The sequence below is a fragment of the Pan paniscus genome, chromosome 5, assembly GCF_029289425.2.
Source record: "Pan paniscus chromosome 5, NHGRI_mPanPan1-v2.0_pri, whole genome shotgun sequence".
NCBI classification, from domain to species: domain Eukaryota; kingdom Metazoa; phylum Chordata; class Mammalia; order Primates; family Hominidae; genus Pan; species Pan paniscus.
The window spans coordinates 56,129,987-56,147,917 of NC_073254.2; the positions used below are offsets into that span (position 1 = coordinate 56,129,987).

The 17,931-nt window shown below is 58.0% G+C and overlaps 1 protein-coding gene across 5 annotated transcripts; it reads left to right on the plus strand.

The window, feature by feature from the left end:
- Positions 1 to 219: 219 nt before the first annotated feature.
- On the plus strand, positions 220 to 17,312 carry MDFI (MyoD family inhibitor). 5 transcript variants are annotated; one of them, XM_024929317.4, is made up of 5 exons: positions 220 to 309; positions 1,776 to 1,862; positions 9,186 to 9,363; positions 12,670 to 12,894; positions 16,380 to 17,228. In XM_024929317.4, exons 2-5 carry the CDS (start codon positions 1,833 to 1,835, stop codon positions 16,634 to 16,636), a joined length of 690 nt encoding a protein of 229 aa, XP_024785085.1. In that variant the 5' UTR covers positions 220 to 309; positions 1,776 to 1,832; the 3' UTR covers positions 16,637 to 17,228. The 5 variants fall into 5 exon arrangements, with proteins under 5 accessions (XP_024785085.1, XP_003833358.1, XP_008957068.1 ...); XM_003833310.5 differs by lacking the exon at positions 220 to 309 and adding an exon at positions 1,497 to 1,689 and having other exon boundaries at positions 9,181 to 9,363; positions 16,380 to 17,312; XM_008958820.5 differs by lacking the exon at positions 220 to 309 and adding an exon at positions 1,497 to 1,689.
- Positions 17,313 to 17,931: the final 619 nt, after the last annotated feature.

The window sequence follows — 17,931 nt, forward strand, 5'->3', positions numbered from 1 at the left end:
CCCAGGCGCGGGCGCGTCCCGTCCGGGTGACTCAGCCCGTGCCAGGAAGGGGGAGTTGGCTCAGCTCTTCAGAGCTCCCGGACAGCAGCCGGATCCCGGCCGGCTCCTGGAGCACTAGGACAGACCCCCGCAGCTAGCAGCCCGGCCTGGGGGGCGGAACACTCTCTTCTTGTCCCGCCCCACCTTCCTCCGGGCCGCAACCACCCCAGCCCATCGCTGGGACGTGGCCGCGGGTGCCGAGAGCGCTGCCGGCGCCGTGGGGGCCATCCCGGTCCTGGCCCCGACGGCGCCCCAGGACCTGCGATAGCCGTTAAGTAGCGACTATGGGGGCTAGGAGAGTCCAAGAAGTGGGGAGCTGGGACGCCCGGCCTCCTGCGTCCCAGCTCTCCACTTCCAGACCCGGCTGGAAGCGGGACTAGAAAAGGTGGCCTGGTGCCGCCGCTGCCTTCCAGTGTGCTCACTGGCCCTCGTGGCGGGGAGCCCAGACGCGGCTCCTAGGCGGCCCTAGACAAGTATGGCCGAGACGCTGTCACCCCAGGGGGCTGCCCCACCTGAGCATCATCCCACGGGCCCGCCCAGCCCCACCTGGAGAGCCGCAGGCTCCAAAGTCTTCCCCATTCTCGGGGACCAGGTTCCGGGGTCGCGCTGAGGGTCCCTGAACCCTCTCGGACTGCCTGGCAGCGGCTCCTTCCTAACACCACGGCTCGCCATCCAGACGCGCCGCCCGGCTGGCCCCACCGGGAGAGGCTCCCTCCCTCCCCTTTCTCCCCGAACCCTCATCTTAGAAGCCCTCGGATTCAGTCTGGATCCCAAAGAAGGGCTGAATTCGGAGGACCTCTCTTTGCCCCCAAAGTCGGTTTTCTGACACACATTCCCACGCACAGCTGGTAGGGGCAGGAGGGTCGAGGATGCTCTGGGCTGCTGCGGCACAGGGCAGGCTGGTTGGTCACTAACCGGATTTCCCGGACAGACAACTCTGGCGCTGTGGGCGGGTGGCCTGGGAGCCCAGATCCCTGTCCCTGGCTTAGGACCCCGGGAGGAGACCGAGGGGGTGGGTAAAACGTGACTGAGAAACTTGATCGCGCCCATCTTTGGGGCAAAGAGATTTGGAGGCCGCAATTATTCAGACAGTTCCACGAAGTGGTTGAGGTTTTTCTCTTTCTCCTGATTTTCCAGAAACTTTTGCAGAGTTTGGACAGGCAAAGGAAAACGTGCAGCCCGCGGATCTCCGGGCCTCAGAGAGCAGGGAGTTGGGGAGACTGAGGCCCCGCTCCGAGAGCGCGGAGGAAGCGCGCCCAGCCGGCTTCCTGTGGGGGCTCGGGCCTCGGGCGCCCCGCGGACAGACGTGTCCGGCTCCTGGCTGGGCCAAGCCCGGCGCGGGGGAGGGGACCCGCAGAGGGGCGACTGGGAAGGCGAGGAGGGGGCGGGGAGAGGGTGGGCCAGGGAAGAGGGGAGGGGAGAGGCGAATAGGGGAGGAGCGAGGGGGGCTGGAGGGAGAGAAGGAAGAAGGAAGGGGCGAACGGCGTGAGCTGGCGCCGAAATGGGAGAAAGCAGCGAGTGAGAGGGGAGGGGGCGCCAGGCGAGCACCCGGGAGCCAGCGGGACCTGGGCAGGGGCGCCCGGAGCAGGCGCGCATGGCGGGCCCCGCGCGGGGATCCGGCTGGAAGAGAGCGTAGCGCGGCTCGCACGAGTGAGTGGACGTGGGAGGCGCGCATCTGCGGGGGAATCGCCCCCTGCCCGCCTCCGGCGCCGCCCGCTGAGCCCTGTTTTCCGCAGGTCCGGGGCCGATGTACCAGGTGAGCGGCCAGCGCCCTTCTGGCTGCGACGCGCCCTATGGAGCCCCCAGCGCAGCCCCGGGCCCAGGTAGGACCGGGAGTGGCGAGCGAAGCTGGACAGGGGCGAGTGGGCGGCTGAAGGGGCCGGTTATTAGTTCTCCTCTCCGTCCCCAGACGCGGGGAGACCGTTCCGGGGAGCTTGGTGGGGGTAGGGACGAAAAGTCTGGGTTTGAGGACTTGGTCCAAGGAGAGTAGGGGGCTGGGCGAGGGAGGCAGGGCCCTGAACAGAGGCTGCGGCTGCGCCAAGTTGGCTCCAACTCCCCGCAACTCCCGACACCAGACACACACACACACACACAAACACACACATACACTCCGCGGTGTCTGTCTGTCCGTCTGGGATTTGTGTCTCAACTGTTTCTGCCCAGTGTGTAAATATTTGTGGGGGCCTGGTGTGGGGGAGGGGGCGTTGTCTGAATCTTTCTCTACTTCCCTTCCCCCAGCCCAACCAGAGCCCAGCGCTTCCCGAAAACTTTTGTCTGCCGCGAGCGGCTGCAGGACCCAGCCCCTCCCCTCTTTCTTGCCATCCCTTCTCCCTCGCCTTCCTTCCCTCTCGTGCCGGCCAGCCCCCGCCGCCCCTGCCCTGTGCACACACACGCACCCCAACCCAGTGTCTTCAGCCCAAGTGAAATGCCCCGTCCCGCGCCTGGCGCCGTCTGTAACCTACCCGCGATTCCTGGGGGAGCCTCTCACGCCAAGGACGGTTTGTGACTCCGTGAAGGGGTTTGGAGTAGGGGCCTCGCCGGCCCTGGTTCTCAGTCCCTTCCCCTCACTGGCCAGGTGCCTAAGCCGAAGCTCCCAAATGGAAGTCCGGGTCAAGGAGAAGTCAGGAAGCTCTGGGATGTGTTCAGGGCCAGGGGAACCGCGTGCAGGAGTGTGGACCCGGATTTCATCATTGGAATCTCCACTGTCTAAGTCGTTGCCTTCCTCCCCACCAGCGCCATTCCCCCTTTCCCCTCTTTGACTCTGAATAATGAAGGTCTGCTCCTGAACCTCTGACACGAACTCCCTGCCTTGCCTTGGACAAGCTCCTTCCCTTCTCTGGCCTCAGCCTCCACATGCGCCCTCGAAGCCGGCCTGCCTGCCTGCCTGTTCTAGGAGGCCCCTCTCCACTCCCCACCTACTTGGTATGGACGCCTAGTTGTCTGTCTAGGACTCTGGTCCTCTAAACCAGAGTGAGGACAAGTGGAAGATGTCTGGCCAACAGCCAGCACATACATGAGGCCAATGTGTCTACAGCCCATCTTGGCCAAGCCTCAAATTGCCTGCTGTCTCTGTGGGGCCCCTGCAACGGGGCCTTCTGCAGGATGAGCGCCTCCAAGAACTGGACTCCTTCAGCCCAGAGGGACAGCTGGGGGCAGGGCACTTGGAAGGGTCCTTCTCTGTGTCTGGGAACCTTCCCTGTCCCGCTGGGCCTCCCTCCTGCCTCCTCCCTTCCTCAGCCTCCTGCTCTCCCGTCCTCTTACTCTCTCCAGCTTTCTCCCTCCCCTTATCCATTTTCTCTGCTCTCCCTCCACTACCTCCTTCCAAGATCCCCTTCCTTGTTGAAGCCATTCTCAGCTCCAGCAGCAAGAGGAGAGGGCTAACTGCACAGAACCGGGGCCAGCGTGGGCAACTGGGAGGGTTAAGCTCTGGGCTGTAACTTGAGGCCCCCCAGCACCCCAGCAGACCCCCTCCCCAGCCTGGGCTGGGCCAGACAATGCGGCTTTCATAACTCAAGGCTTCGCTCTGCCACCGCCTTGGGAGAATGAGCCTGCTGCCCAGGAAGCCCAAACCGCAGGAGACCCAGCCAAAACCCCACAGATGCCTGAATTTGAGACCAGAATCCCCCACGCTTTACTCCCTGAGTGCTGACAGAACAGCAAGGCCACAGCGCTGCCCCAGGGGCTCTGCTGGCAGGACAGCCAGGGAGCAAGTCGACCCCCTCCCTCAGCCACCCCAGATGCAGACAGGGCACAAGGGGACTCAGGGCAGATCTGGTAGGGGCAGGTGGCCAAGCCCCCACACCCTTGGCTCTCCTAGTGGCCTCCTCCCCACCCACCCCTGAGAGCCCCGGGAGCCTGGCTCCCTAGCCCACAGGCACATTTTTGCCCAGCATTGGGGCGTCACATTCCTGTTCATGGCTCTAAATTGAATTTCCTGGGGATTTGGAGCCTTCAGACCTAAAATAAAACCAACTTGTCCCAGACTAACTGGCCAGCTCAGGCCCTCTTTAGTTTTCAGCTTGGTGGCCTGGGAGTGTGACCATTGGATTCGCATCAACCATGTGTGCATCAAAGGAGTCCACCCTCTCTGACTTTCTTGGGGTTCAGGTCCAGATGCCACCCCTAGTCTTCATTTCTTTCTCTTTCTCCTTCCCCTGACAGGGGCATTCCAAACTCCAGAAAGTACTCCCCAGTAGGCATTTGCCGAGTGCCCCCTGGGGATGCAGAGATGAATATGGACACCACTCCAAGGGAGTGAGTTGGGAGGGCTGTAGTCTGGTTAAGAAGCCAGGATTTCACTAGCAAATTGTAATTAACAAGAGGGGACACTGGAGCTAAATTCTTAGCAACTGGGTCAGAGAAAGCTGTCTAGAGGAAGAGGTGAAGTTTGAGCTTGGTCCAGGATGAGTTGGGTTTGGAGAGTGGGAGGGGTAGGTAGTACCTTCTGGTCAACAGGAATAATATAAGCATGGGTGGACTGGTCAGAAGATCCGGCAATGGCCCAGACCATGGGGAGGCCAGTCTGCCTGGAACACAGGATCCTGGTACATTGATAGATTGAAGGTCCAGACTGAGGGCTTGAATGCCAAGCCAAGGAAAGATTGAAGTGTGGGGTTCCAGCCACCACTCTCTGACCATATGAGGTTCTGGCCTTCCCTCTCCAGAGACGGTCAGAGTTCCAAGTGGGAAGCCCAGATCCACGGTCCACAAAGACAATGACGAGGGCTAAACTTAAGGCAGTAGGCCGTGGAGCTCTGGAACACAGGCCTCTCTCCACACCAGCCAGGGATCTTTTGGCTGAAACTCCCATGGGCACTGTGCAGGCTTGAAACCATCCCACCTGAAAGAGGTTCCCCCCTACTCCCTGTTGGTCCAGGACCACCCCTCAACTTGGTGGATGGCAAGCAGAGAGAACCCACAGAGTCCTTGCCGAGGGTGTGAGTCTCGGCCTTTCCTCTCGGGCTCATGGATTTAAACATGGCTCTCCCACTCCCATCTGGGGCATCTTTCCAGAGCTCCAGGCATTTACCAGAATCTTACCCCGTGTTAGGAATGAGAGTGTATTGAAGCAAAGGGGCTGTTGCCTTTCCGTATCTCCCCTTTGTAGATAGCCACCCTTGAGAGAGGAGCACAGGGCTGGGGGCTTCTGCTCGGAGCCAGCATGTGTGGCACCCGGTGCAGATTAGAAAAAGGAACCCCCTTGGTCAGATGGAGCAGGTGCGCAGTTGGGTGAGCAGATGGCACCTACTAGGAGGGCAAGGACTTCAGCCACATCCGCTCACCCCCTTGGCAGGCACCTTCTGCAGTACATGAATTGCACATCCACACAGGGGGCCTCCTTCACCTTTGCTGGCCACCCCCTTGCCTCCTGCCCACCCCACACTTCCACCCTCCAGAAGTTTCTTCCCTGAGATGTTCTCCCCTCTGTGGCTGGACAGCGGTGTCTCTTGGTTACAGAATGGAAAAGTGGGCTCTTGGCGCCTCTGCCCCATCTGTTCCAAGCAGGAGCTGCTTCTCAGTCCACACCTAGGGGTCTGGGCCACCCAGGCAGTGTCTCCTCTGCAGACCAGGTCTTCCTGCAGCTGCTTCTTCCTTTTCCTTCTGCTTCCCTGTCTCTGGATATCTGGCACGGCTCCCTCTTCTGCCCTCCGTGCTGGTTTGCTGGGTCCCCTCTGTGGCCCCTCCTGGCTCCGGAGGTTCTCTGTCCCTCTGTGTGTCTCCAGGTCAGGATTATTGGACTTGGTTTTCTTTCCTTCCTCATTTTTCCTCCACGGTCTGATGCCTGGTAGGCTTCCTGTGGGATGGGCCTCCTCGGGCCTTGGTCTGCACTCTGTAATTTCCTGTTCCCACCAGATCCAAGGTCACCAGCCCTGTAGGTGACTGTCAGGAGAGGCTGCCCAGAGAGCGGAGACGCTTTGGGTAAGGCAGGTGGAGATGTGAACTCCAGGCTCCTTAAACCCTCTTCCTTGCCTTCCTCCCTCTCTAACACTGCGGGGAGGAGGGGGAGCAGGGCAGGGAGCAGAAGTCCTGGCTCTCTCTACCATAGGACTCACAGTGTCACCTCTGTGAGCCCTGGTGACCTCAGCAGGAAGCCTGGGAAGTGACCATAAGGCCTGTCATGCCCCGCTATCATTCTAGGCTTCCCAGCCTCAACACCACCCCGCAGCATGTGGCTTCCTTGCTCGCTCTGTAGCGGCTCACTCGGGGGTCTTGATTCCTGCTGCTCTTCTCAAAACTCCCCCTGTGTGCTGCTGATTGGTCAAGACTCAGTGTGAGTATTGCCTGCCCCAGGAAGCCTGCTTGACACACTCACCCATCTGGGCTAGGTGCCCGTCTTCTGTGCTTCCACCATTCTTCCAGATGCCCCAGTGTAACTCTTGCACCTCTGGGTATGTAAGAGCCACCGGCCCACCTCTCCCCTAACCGAGAACTCCGAGGCCGTGAGCTGGTCTTTCTCACTCGGGTATACCCAATACTTGTCATATTGCTGGGTGCCTCGTAGGTGCTTAATAAATGTTAAACCACACAGCACAGGAAGGAAGGAAGGAGGGAAGGAGGGAAGGAAGGAAGGAGGGAGGGAGGGAGGGAGGGAAGGAGGGAAGGATGGAAGGGGAAAGGTCAGAAGCCAAACTACTCATTAAAAAAAAAAAGAGAGAGAGAGAAAGGAGGGAGGAAGGAAAGAAGAGAGGAAGGGAAGGAGGGAAGAGTAGTAGGGCTGTGGGTGAAAGGCTCACGAACAACCCCCTGATGAGCATTTCTTTCCTCCTTGAAACCCTGTGGCATGAGATTAGGACTGCCCTTTCCATGCAAAGTAACCCAACTCTGATAATTTGCCAGGCTGGTAACTGGTGAATGTAGGGCTTGGATCTTCTGCTCCTCACTCAGATCTTTCTGTCTCATTACACCCTGTGGGAGAGTCAGGTCCCCCAGTTCAGGGCCCAGGGCCATAGCAAGATGCCTCTGGGGGCCAGGGTCTGGAGCTAGGCAGGCCCCTGGTTTCCTGGAAATTAGGACCCTGAGCCTCCCTTTTCCTGGCAACTTGGTCTTAGCCTTCAAGAGCCATATCCAAGCTGGTGTAGACCAGGCTCAGGGCTAGGAGAGGCACCGTCTAGCACCAGCGTCTCCACTTGCCTGCTCCCCCTTGTCCAAATCCTCTGATCGTCCAAAAGCTATTTGATTTCCCAACGATTAACCCAGCTATGAGGGGAGCTCTCAACAGGCCCAAAGAGCAGATGGAGCTGGAAGGAACCCACCCCTGCCTCCTTGGAGCCATGGGCCCCGGGAAGGGTTCCCAGCAAATAACTCTCCTGCCCTGCACAAATCCTAGGAGCGCCAGTCCTCCCTCCCCATTGCCCCAGCTCCTGTCTCCAGGCAAGCCCTGTGGTTTTTCCCTGGGCAGGTGAGAGCATGCCTGCTGGGCCTGCCGCCCTCTGTGCTTCCCACATGGGGCCTCTGGGGCGTCCATTCCCCTGGCTGTGGGGGACCAGACCCCTTGGAACAAGGGTCATGAGGGTCACTGAGAGTCATGGCCACAGAGGGCTGTGCTATGGGCCCAGGGAGGCAGCTGGGCCACAGGATCTTCTCCTCAGCATGCTTCCAACTCCCATCCCCCAGGCCTGCATGCCCAAGCCTCCACTGATCCCTCTAATTACCTCCCTCCTCTCTTCTTTGATCTCTCATCTCCCTCTCTTTGCCTCTCTCCCCCACCACCACTCTCTCCCTCTCTGTGTCAACCCCTCACTATTCTCTGTGATTGATTCCATTTCAATTCCCAAGACTACCCTGTGTCTCTCTGTGTCTCTGTCTCTGCATGTGCCTCTTTCTGGTCTCTCTGTGGAGTGTGTACTCTTTGGGCTTCCCTGCTGTTTCTCATCATCTCCCTGTCTGCCCATGTCCCCCCTCTGTGTCACTCTGCCTCTTCCCGTGTTCCCCTCTGTGTCACCCTGCCTCTCCCCGTGTCCCCCTCTGTGTCACCCTGCCTCTCCTTGTGTCCCCCTCTGTGTCACCCTGCCTCTCCCTGCGCTTTTTTGGCCTCTGCATCTCTGAGTCTCTTGTTTCTGTGTCTCCTTGCTCCTTCTCCCAACATGATATTTGGGGAGGGGGCAGGTAGAAGGCCACCCTCTTTAGACCCCTGTCCTTCCAACTAACTGCATAGGCTGAGGTCTGATGAGAGGCCCAGGCTGCACCCTACACCCTTTCATTGCCACAGCCTGGGCCCGCCCCTGACCCCTGGCTGAGTGTGTGGAAGCTGGGACCCCTTTCTTCCTCCCTCCCTCACCTCCCATCCCCCGTCCCTTTTTCCCCCTGAGCCTAGGGGCCCTAGTCCTGCAGGCTGGGGAGCTGTGGGTTTGAAGGTGGCTCCATTTCTGCCTCCTGCCGCCCCTGCACAGTGCCACTGTAATTACATGTGGCTGCGGTTCACCTCTTCCCCAGTGCTCCGGCCGGCTCCTTGTCCTCCTCCTGACTGTAGCCCCTCCCTGCTCCTCACCCCCAGGTTCCTCTGACTCCTCTACCATCATCCTCTCTGACCCAGTTTCTCCCCTGTCTCCCTCCGTGCTCTGTATCACACAGTGCTACCTTCTCTGTCGCCTCTGCCCCTGCCCCATCTCTATCTTTCTCTCCATTACTGACTTCCATGCTATTGCTGCGTCTCACTCCCGTCTCAGGCTGTCTGTCACTGGGTCACTGTGGATTCCTTTTCCGTGCCCAATCTCTCGCAGTCCGATGCTCTATCTCCCTTTACCTCTACCTCTCACTGTCCCTTTGATTCTCCCTGTCACTCTCGATGCCTGTCCCTATCTCTCCGTTGCTGACCGTCCGTCTGTTCTCCCCTGTGTTGTGTTTCTGCCTCCTCTCCCTACTTCTCTTTATATTCTGCCATCTCTGCCCCTCCCGACACCTCATGCACACGTGCACACACTCAAATGCATGCACACCCTTGCTCACTCCCAGATTGTGGTTTGGGAGCTTTCTATTTTGGAGCCCAGTGCTGTTGTCAGCTAGAGTAAGGGCTGCATAACTGATGCAGACAGACAAAGAATGAGGGTTCAGTGGGCATGCTGGGCTGTGGGGCGGGGCCCACGGCTGGGCAAACAGGAAGGCCTCAGGAAAATGGACCTCAGTCATCTGCTTTTTTCCTAGCCCAGACCCTATCCCTCCTTCCTGGGCTGGAGGTAGTAACAGGATCCACTCACCCTGCGGAGGCAGCACCAGAGGAGGGCTCCCTGGAGGAGGCGGCAACCCCCATGCCCCAAGGCAATGGCCCTGGCATCCCCCAGGCCCTGGACAGCACTGACCTCGACGTCCCCACAGAAGCTGTGACATGTGAGTCCTAGGGGGCCAGGAGGTTGGATGGCAGCATGTAGGGTTGCACTAGGGAGCTCAACCCAAATGGGTTGGCAAAAATGGGTGCACCCGCTTGGCCAGAACCTTGAGTATGGCAGCACAGGCAGCAGAAAGGGGAAGGGCACTGTCACTGTGCTTTCTGTCAAGGGGAAGACCTCCACTGCAAAGTGACTAGGAAGCAGGGAGTGTGGGCAGGCTCCAGGCAAAATGGCTCAGGACAGAGAGCATGCGGCTACCTGGAGAGAGGCACCCCCTGCCTCAGGAAGAGAGCTACGGGGCTGGGGTCGGGCAGGGAGCCAGGGCCTGATGCATCTCCATCCTTCCGGGAATCAGGGGTAAAACGAAGAAGCCCCCAGTTGCTCTAGGGCGAAAAGAACAAAATTCAGCTCCATTCCCAGGCCTGGCTCGAGTTCTCCAAGGAGGTCCTGGGGGGAGGGAGAGAATTTTCCACCTTCACCCTCAAGAACAGGAGAAGCAACAGCTGGGATCATTTTATAACTAACGAAGATTTGCCCACATCTTTAGACACATTTTTACTTTCCAACTTTCTTTCCCTGAGTGGGCTCACTTGCACTCCTAATCAGTCTGCAATGAGGCAGCAGGATGGCTACTCGAAGCCCATTTTAGAGATGAGGAAACAGGCACAGAGAACGGCCCACCCGGGTCCCAAGCTGGGAAACTCAGGTCTCCCGGCCCAACACTCTTTGCAGTGCCTGCCTGCATGCCCAGCTGGCATGACTGAGCTGGGAGCCTCCTCCAGCCAGGGCATCTGGGGCTAAGCTGGACTCCCTGGAAGTCAGGCTTACTAATCCCACTAGTGCACGGCCCTCGGTCTCCTCCAGCACACCCACTAGCAGAATTGAGAGAAAGAGGTCAGCACCTTGGCAGTGGAGGAGGGGGTCTGGTGGGAATGGGACAGACACTCCTGTGTCTGTGAGCCCTGAGTGTTTGCTCTGTGACTCAGCCCCCACGGCCATGGCCACAGACAAGCTCTGTGTCTGTCCACATCGCCCAGATCCTTCAGCTCACCGCACACTCCCGCCCTCTGGTCACTGTGCCCATGTTTAGGCAGAAGGGCAAGGGGCACTAAAGCTGGCCAAGGACTTGGCCCAGTCACCCTGTGTGGGGCCAAGAGGTGGGGGCCTGATGATTCAGGCCTGGCCACTTCCCATAGCCTTAACCCTGTTTACCCAGATGCAGGCACCAGCCACACCTCTTGCTGGAGGCTCCCAGCATGGAGCCTCTCCAGAACCCTGCTTCCCACCCTCCCCCGATCCCCCACCTTGTCCTCAGTTCCTTTCTCCCAATCTTCATGCCCTCCCCACTCCACTTCCCAGCTAGAGGACCTTTGGCAAGTTTTCCCCTCTCTGGGCCTCTGTTTTCTCATCTGTGAAATGGGGCCAGTAGTAGATCTATTGCGGTGCCTAAAGAAGCTGCTCCACCTACTCACGCCTGTAATCCCAGCACTCTGGGAGGCTGAGGCGGGCGGATCACGAGGTCAGGAGATCGAGACCATCCTGGCTAACACGGTGAAACCCCATCCCTACTAAAAAATACAAAAAATTAGCCGGGCGTGGTGGCGGGCGCAGGTAGTCCCTAGCTACTCGGGAGGCTGAGGCAGGAGAATGGTGTGAACCCAGGAGGCGGATGTTGCAGGGAGCCGAGATTGCGCCACTGCACTCTGGCCTGGGCATGGAGCTAGACTCCGTCTCAAAAAAAAAAAAAAAAAAAAAAAAGAAGCTGCTCCACCTAAAGCTTCTAGCACTGTGCCTGGTACATAACACCAGTTATGAGGGTAGTGATTGTCATGGTAGTAGCAGCTTATTCCTCAGTCGCTTGTCTCCCAGCCTCTGCCCCCATGCTGGCCTCTGCCCTCTGAGCCCCAGCTCCTAATCTCTAACACTTGCTAGCTGTGTGACCTTGGGCAACTTACTGTACCTCTCTGACACTTGCTAGCTGTGTGACCTTGGGCAACTTACTGTACCTCTACCTCTCCGGGACTCAGTTTCCTCATTAGTAAAAGAAGACTAGCAATACTGAGGGGATCCGTGAGCAGCAAGTACTTAGAAGGGCTGGCGTGCAGGAAGCAGGCAGTGTGCAATGTTGTGACTGCTGCCATCACTGGAAGACCCGGCCTCTTCAGCCAAGGGAGGCACCGAGGCCACCCTCCCCTCTCCTTGGGCTCCAGGGCCCCCAAGACATCTCCTACACAATTCACATACACAGACCAGGCCTGGAGGGAGATGGGGATCCAGATCCCAGCTCCTGAGGGACTGAAGTGCCCCACATTTACAGAGGGTCCTTGGGGCCACAGGGTCCTGCCCAGGAGTCAGGACCCCTGCACAGCTGAGGGGCCCCAGAGCTCTCAGTGACCCCTCTTCAGTCCCTCCTCACTCCCCTCACCATACACACCTCCCCTCATCTCTTGAGAGCAGAACTGAGCCAGCTGGTTCTCACCCAGAACTGAACATCCCTGAGAGAGGAGCAGGAAGGAATTCGGGGTTTGGGGGGTCTCCAGGGTCACCTTGCCTGTACCCCATTGATAAAGCTGAAGTCTGGTCCCTCAGCCTGCAATGGGGACCCAGGGGTCCTGGCTTCAGGGGTCTCCCCACTGCCCTTCTTCTTGCCTTCTTCCCTCCCTCCTCTCCCAGACCCCTCTGCCAGCTGCCCATAGAGGCAGGATGGGGTTGGGGGTGCGGAGGGCAGAGGCTTGAGTGGAGGCACCAGGAGGAAGGAGCAGGAGGTAGAGGGGCTGCAGTGAGGAGCCCCTGGATTCCAGAGCCAGGCGTTCATCTCCAAACAGATGTTTCCAATAAATCACCCAGTGCGCCAAGGGCAATAACAGCTGGGGGCTTGGCAGAGGCCAAGGTGAAGATTAACTGCTTCACTGCTGCGCTCCCAACCCGAGCCAAACCACCCCTCTTCCCCAGCACTGCCACTGCCACCACTCTGCCAAAACCCCAGGATGACAAGAGCAGGAGAATGGACTTTGTGTGAGGAACAAAGGAGAGGTCCAGGGCTCCGAGCCCCTGCCCTTATACATCTGTCATTTCTGGACTGAGCACTGAACTGAGAGTCAGGAGCTAGGCCCAACTCAATTTCATGGCATGGCTCTGGACTAGTCATTTCTTCTCTCTGGGCCTCAGTTTCCCCATCTGCAGGATACAGGTCTGGCTGGGTGCTTTGGGGTGTATGTAAGAATGCAGCAGGCAGGATTCGAGCATAGCTCTGGAGGGTGAATGACCCCCACCCTTTTCCCATCACACTTTCTCTTCATCTCCCCAGGCCAGCCTCAGGGGAACCCCTTGGGCTGCACCCCACTTCTGCCGAATGGCTCTGGCCACCCCTCAGAGCTGGGTGGCACCAGACGGGCGGGGAATGGTGCCCTGGGTGGCCCCAAGGCCCACCGGAAGTTGCAGACACACCCATCTCTCGCCAGCCAGGGCAGCAAGAAGAGTAAGAGCAGCAGCAAATCCACCACCTCCCAGATCCCCCTCCAGGCACAGGAAGGTAAGCACCCATCCCATCTCTCCCTGGGAGAGGCCTCCAAAGCTGGGTTCCTCGAAGCATGACGCATGGGCCCACTGGAGCACCTTCACCAGGCTGTTGCTTAGAAATGCAGGATCTCAGCCTCCTTCCACGCCTACTGGATTGGAATCTCTGGTGGAGCTTAACAAGCCCTGCAGGGAACCTGACGCATGACCAAATCTTAGAACCTTGCAAAGTACACCTGTTGGGTAAAGGTGTACCTGCCTTCTCAAGGCCACCTCCCTACCACCCCCCAAACCCCTCCCCATCCCTGCTTTCCCAGAGTTGCTGTGACAAGGAACGGAGCCACCTGGGTTGATCCATCTTAAGCCACTCTGTTTCTGGAAACAGAAATTTTCTGTTAAGGGAGGAAAAAAGAAAATGTAGCAAAATAAAATGGTGCCAGGGCAGGGCTGCAAGGTGCAGTAGGAGGTCAGAGGATCCAGACACCCAGCCAGCCGATGCGCCTACAACACAAAGATCCTCTGCAGGGCCACAGGGGCAGCCAGTCCCCTCCTCATCAGCCATCAATTGAACATGGCCAACAGCTGCCTGAGCTCAGTGATGGCCTGACCTTTACCTCAGAATGTTCCAGTGATTCCTGTCCATGTGAAGGGACCCTGGCCTGGGCATCTGCAAAACACACTTGCACATAACATGCTCAGAAACCTTCCCACTCTGCAAAGCAGATTCTGCCCAACAGTCTTTTTCCTTTTTTTTTTTTTTTTGAGATGGAGTCTCGCTCTGTCGCCCAGGCTGGAGCGCAGTGGCGCAATCTTGGCTCACTGCAACCTCCTTCTCCCGGGTTCAAGCGATTCTTCTGTCTCAGCCTCCTGAGTAGCTGGAACTACAGGCGCGTCCCACCACGCCCAGCTAATTTTTGTATTTTTAGTAGAGACAGGATTTCGCCATATTGGCCAGCTTGGTCTCGAACTCCTGACCTCAGGTGATCCACCCGCCTCGGCCTCCCAAAGTTCTGGGATTACCGGCGTGAGCCACCGAGCCCAGTCCCAACAGTCTTATTTATGAAGGAGCCATTTATTCATTTAAAATGTCCTGGCCAGGCGCGTTGGCTCACATCTGTAATCCCAGCACTTTGGGATCCACCGAGGCAGGTGAATCACCTGAGGTCAGGAGTTCAAGACCAGCCTTGCCTAAATGGTGAAACCCTGTCTCTACTAAAAATACAAAAAATTAGCCAGGCGTGGCGGTGGGCGCCTGTAATCCCAGCTACTCCGGAGGCGGAGGTTGCAGTGAGCCAAGATCGTGCCCGAGATTGCACTCCAGCCTGGGCAACAAAAGCAAAACTTTGTCTCAAAGAAAAATAAAATGAAATGTCCTAGGCACCTGCTATGTGCTGGATACCTGGTTCATGACCTCATAAAGCTCTCATGAGAGACGTAGATAGGTAATCGCCATACAATGTGATAAGTGCAATGATAAACTCACGCAGAGGATTACACAAACACAGGGGGACCACTCACACCAGCCCAGAAATCTGGGGAGGGAATCCTGGGAAGGCTTGGAGGCGATGTCTGAACATGCCTTAAAAGACCAGAAGGAGGCTCCAGCCAGGAGAGCATGAGCACAGAGCTGAGAAGTGACCAGTGTGGCTGGAGGGTGAACTGCCAAAGGTGAGACTCCTGGCAGGCAGGGGTCCTGGGAGGTCCTTACCAACCAGGCAGTGAGCCTAGACTATCTGGAGAGCAGTAGGGAGCCACTGAAGGGTTTTAAACAAGGTGGTGACCTCATTAGATTTACATTAGAAGATAACTACCCTATCCAGTTTGGAGAGAGATCACAAGACCCTAGTTCCCTCCACACAGGAATGCAGGAGAACAGGGTTAGACCCTCCACAGCACAGTGAACCTCCCAGGGGGCCCCCTGGCCAGGAGAGCTGCACGCTCTGCCCCATGGCCTGGCCCCAGCACACGGAGGGCTGCAGGACGTGGGTTCTAGAGCCAGCAGCCTGGATTCAAGTCCCAGCTCCACCACCTCCCAGCTGGTGCCCAGCGCAGCTTCATGCATTTCTATTCCATTCACTGAGCACCTCTATGTGTCTGGCGCTGTTCTAGGGACTTGTAATCTTTCATTGAACAAAATGGGCAAAGATGCCTGCCCTGCTGGAGCTTACATATCCGGTAGAAGGAGATGACAATGAATATGAGGAAACCGTGTAGTACAGTGGGAGGCGATGTCCTCTGAGGGAAGAAGAAGGCAGTCAGGTAGGGCCAGGCAGGGAGTGTGAGGCAGAGCCAGCCGGTTGCGGTATTGAAGTGGGTGGTGGAAGGCCTCGGTGAGAGAGGCATTTGGGCAAAGAAGGAGATGAGGGACTCAGCCAAGCACGTGCCTGTGGCAAGATTGTTCCAGGCAGAGGAATCAGCGCCTGCATGGCCAAGGAGCAGCCAGGAGGCTGGCGTGGCCAGAGCAGAGTGATCTGGAGGAGAAGAGTGGGAGAAGAGAACTAAGAGGGCACAGGGACCACACTACAGGGGGCCTCAGAGGCCACTTCAAAGATTTCAGCTTTTATCTCAAGCGACATGTGAACCATGGGAGGGGTCTGAGCAGAGGAGGGCCAGGATCCAACAGGTATTTCTAAAGGATCCCTCTGGCTGTGGTGTGGAGTGGAGATGCCAGGTGGCAGTGGTCAAAGGGAGACCCGTAAGCAGGCTGTCGAAGGTGTCCAGGTGAGAGATGAGCCAGGTGGTAGGATTCTGGGTGCAGACTTAACTACTCTCCCTCTCTTTTTTTTTTTTTTTTTTTTTTTGAGAGAGAGTCCAGCTCTTGTTGCCCAGGCTGGAGTGCAATGGTGTGATCTCGGCTCACTACTACAGCCTCTACCTCCTGGGTTCAAGCGATTCTCCTGCCTCAGCCTCCCGAGTAGCTGGGATTATAGGTGCATGCCACCACGCCCAGCTAATTTTTTGTATTTTTAATAGAGATGGGATTTCGCCATGTTGGCCAGGCTGGTCTCGAACTCCTAACCTCAGGTGATCCGCCCACCTCGGCCTCCCAAAGAGCTGGGATTACAGGCATGAGCCACTGGGCCCGGCTGACTTCTCTTAACCTCAGTCTCTTCATCTGTAGAGTGGGGCTAGTAAAGGCCCCTGCCTCATAGAGTCATTGGAGGCCTAAATGAATGTAATTCATGCACAGCACTCAGAACAGTGCCAAGAACATGTATCACTCCATATGTTGGTTAAACAAATAAACAGAGGGTGGCTAAGAGCAAGGATGATCCAGACTGCCCGCTCCGATGTGCTTAACTGTCTGTGCCTCGGGGTCATCACCTAGAAAATGGAGCTGTGGGGACGGATTCGTGAGCTTCAGGCACACAGTGAACACTCAGCGTCCCTGCTGCTGCCGCTGCCACGGGCCCCCACACCCCCGGCTATTTCACACACGCTCATCCCTCCCCTCTCATCCCTCCCCTCTCACCCCTCCCCCTCTCCACCGCCACCCTGCAGACTGCTGTGTCCACTGCATCCTGTCCTGCCTGTTCTGCGAGTTCCTGACGCTGTGCAACATCGTCCTGGACTGCGCCACCTGCGGCTCCTGCAGCTCGGAGGACTCGTGCCTCTGCTGCTGCTGCTGTGGCTCTGGCGAGTGTGCCGACTGCGACCTGCCCTGCGACCTGGACTGCGGCATCCTGGATGCCTGCTGCGAGTCCGCGGACTGCCTGGAGATCTGCATGGAGTGCTGTGGGCTCTGCTTCTCCTCCTGAGCCTCTGTCGGGGGCTAAGCCAGCCTGGCGCCCCTGCAGATTCCAGCAGGGTCCCTCTGAGTGGGGCCAGGCCCAGGACTGTCACACAAGGCTTGAGAAGCCCCCTCTCCCTGGTCCTCTCCTACCCACCCATGTCCTCTCAGAACCCCAGCCTTGAAAATAGTGGGGGGCACTCAGAGGGGCCACCTCCTCAGCCGTGGGTGGTGGGCCCATGGCAGAGAAGCCTGAACTCTTTACTGGGTTACCAGATTCATACATTGCTGAGGACCTGACAGGACAACCTAGGGGCAGGGCTGGGGTGGGGGCCGCAGGGGGCAGCCAGGGCTGCGGAACACTGTGAAAGTTACTTGGGGAGGGTGGGCTGGTGGGGCCATAGCTCTCTACCTCTCCCTGCTCCTGGTGCCTGCCTCTCTCCTCCACCCCAGGCTTAGAGGACAGAAAAATGTGAAAAGAGACGCCCCACCCACCCTCAGCCAGCCCTCTCCAGTCTCCTTTCCTAGGCTTTTGTGGGGGCCTAACCCACGCAGTGACCCCAGAGGGCAGGGCTAGGAGAGAGCCTGGGGTGGGGCGGGAGGGGGAACAGTATGGAAAAGACTGGAAGGGGAAAGGAAGGGAAGGGAGGGAGGGAGGGTCTGTTCTATCTGTTGCTGTAAATAAAGATATTTGTCCATCTCAGATTTCCTCAGGACTCATGACTAATTGCCATGGACCCTGACTCTCAAAAGCAAACGCCCCCTACCACCCCTAAAAAGCACCCACATGGACGAGGCTGCCCTGCCCTCTGGGGGCCCTGCCTCTTCTGCTTTCTTACCCCAGAAACTGCCCTGCCCTTCACGTTCCCCTCCCTTCTTCATGTTTCCCACTAAGGGAAGAAGGTTAAGGGGGTGCTGTCTCCCACCATTATTTCCCTCTTCCCACCAAGGGGAGGGGAAGCCCAGAGGGAAGAGTTAACCTTGGCATGGAATTAATTAACAGCAGATGTGTTCGGGTTTTGATTAATTAATCTCCTGCTGACTTCAGCTTCTCCAGCTCTTCCCCATGAAGTCGCTCCAAGGCATAGGTGATGCCCATGACAGTGCCAGAGGGGTGCCTGGGAGGGGGCTACTCCAGGCCTGGGGCAGCCCAGACTTGCCCCTGGGCTTCACTGGAGGCCCAGTGGGGGTCACACACCCAGCCTCAGGCATCCCCCTATTGCCAGGCGTCTGAGAAAGAAGGAAGCCTTGTCAGGACTGCATGGGCCCCTACGGCCATCTGTGGGGCGGCCTTGGAGTGCAGAGGGAATGGCCTGAGAAGCA

Coding starts and splice junctions, on each gene's coding strand:
- MDFI (XM_003833310.5), top strand. CDS start 1,787: ATGTACCAGGTGAGCGGCCAGCGCCCTTCTGGCTGCGACGCGCCCTAT. Junction 9,364..12,669: donor CCCCACAGAAGCTGTGACAT/GTGAGTCCTAGG, acceptor TCATCTCCCCAG/GCCAGCCTCAGGGGAACCCC. Junction 12,895..16,379: donor CCCCCTCCAGGCACAGGAAG/GTAAGCACCCAT, acceptor GCCACCCTGCAG/ACTGCTGTGTCCACTGCATC.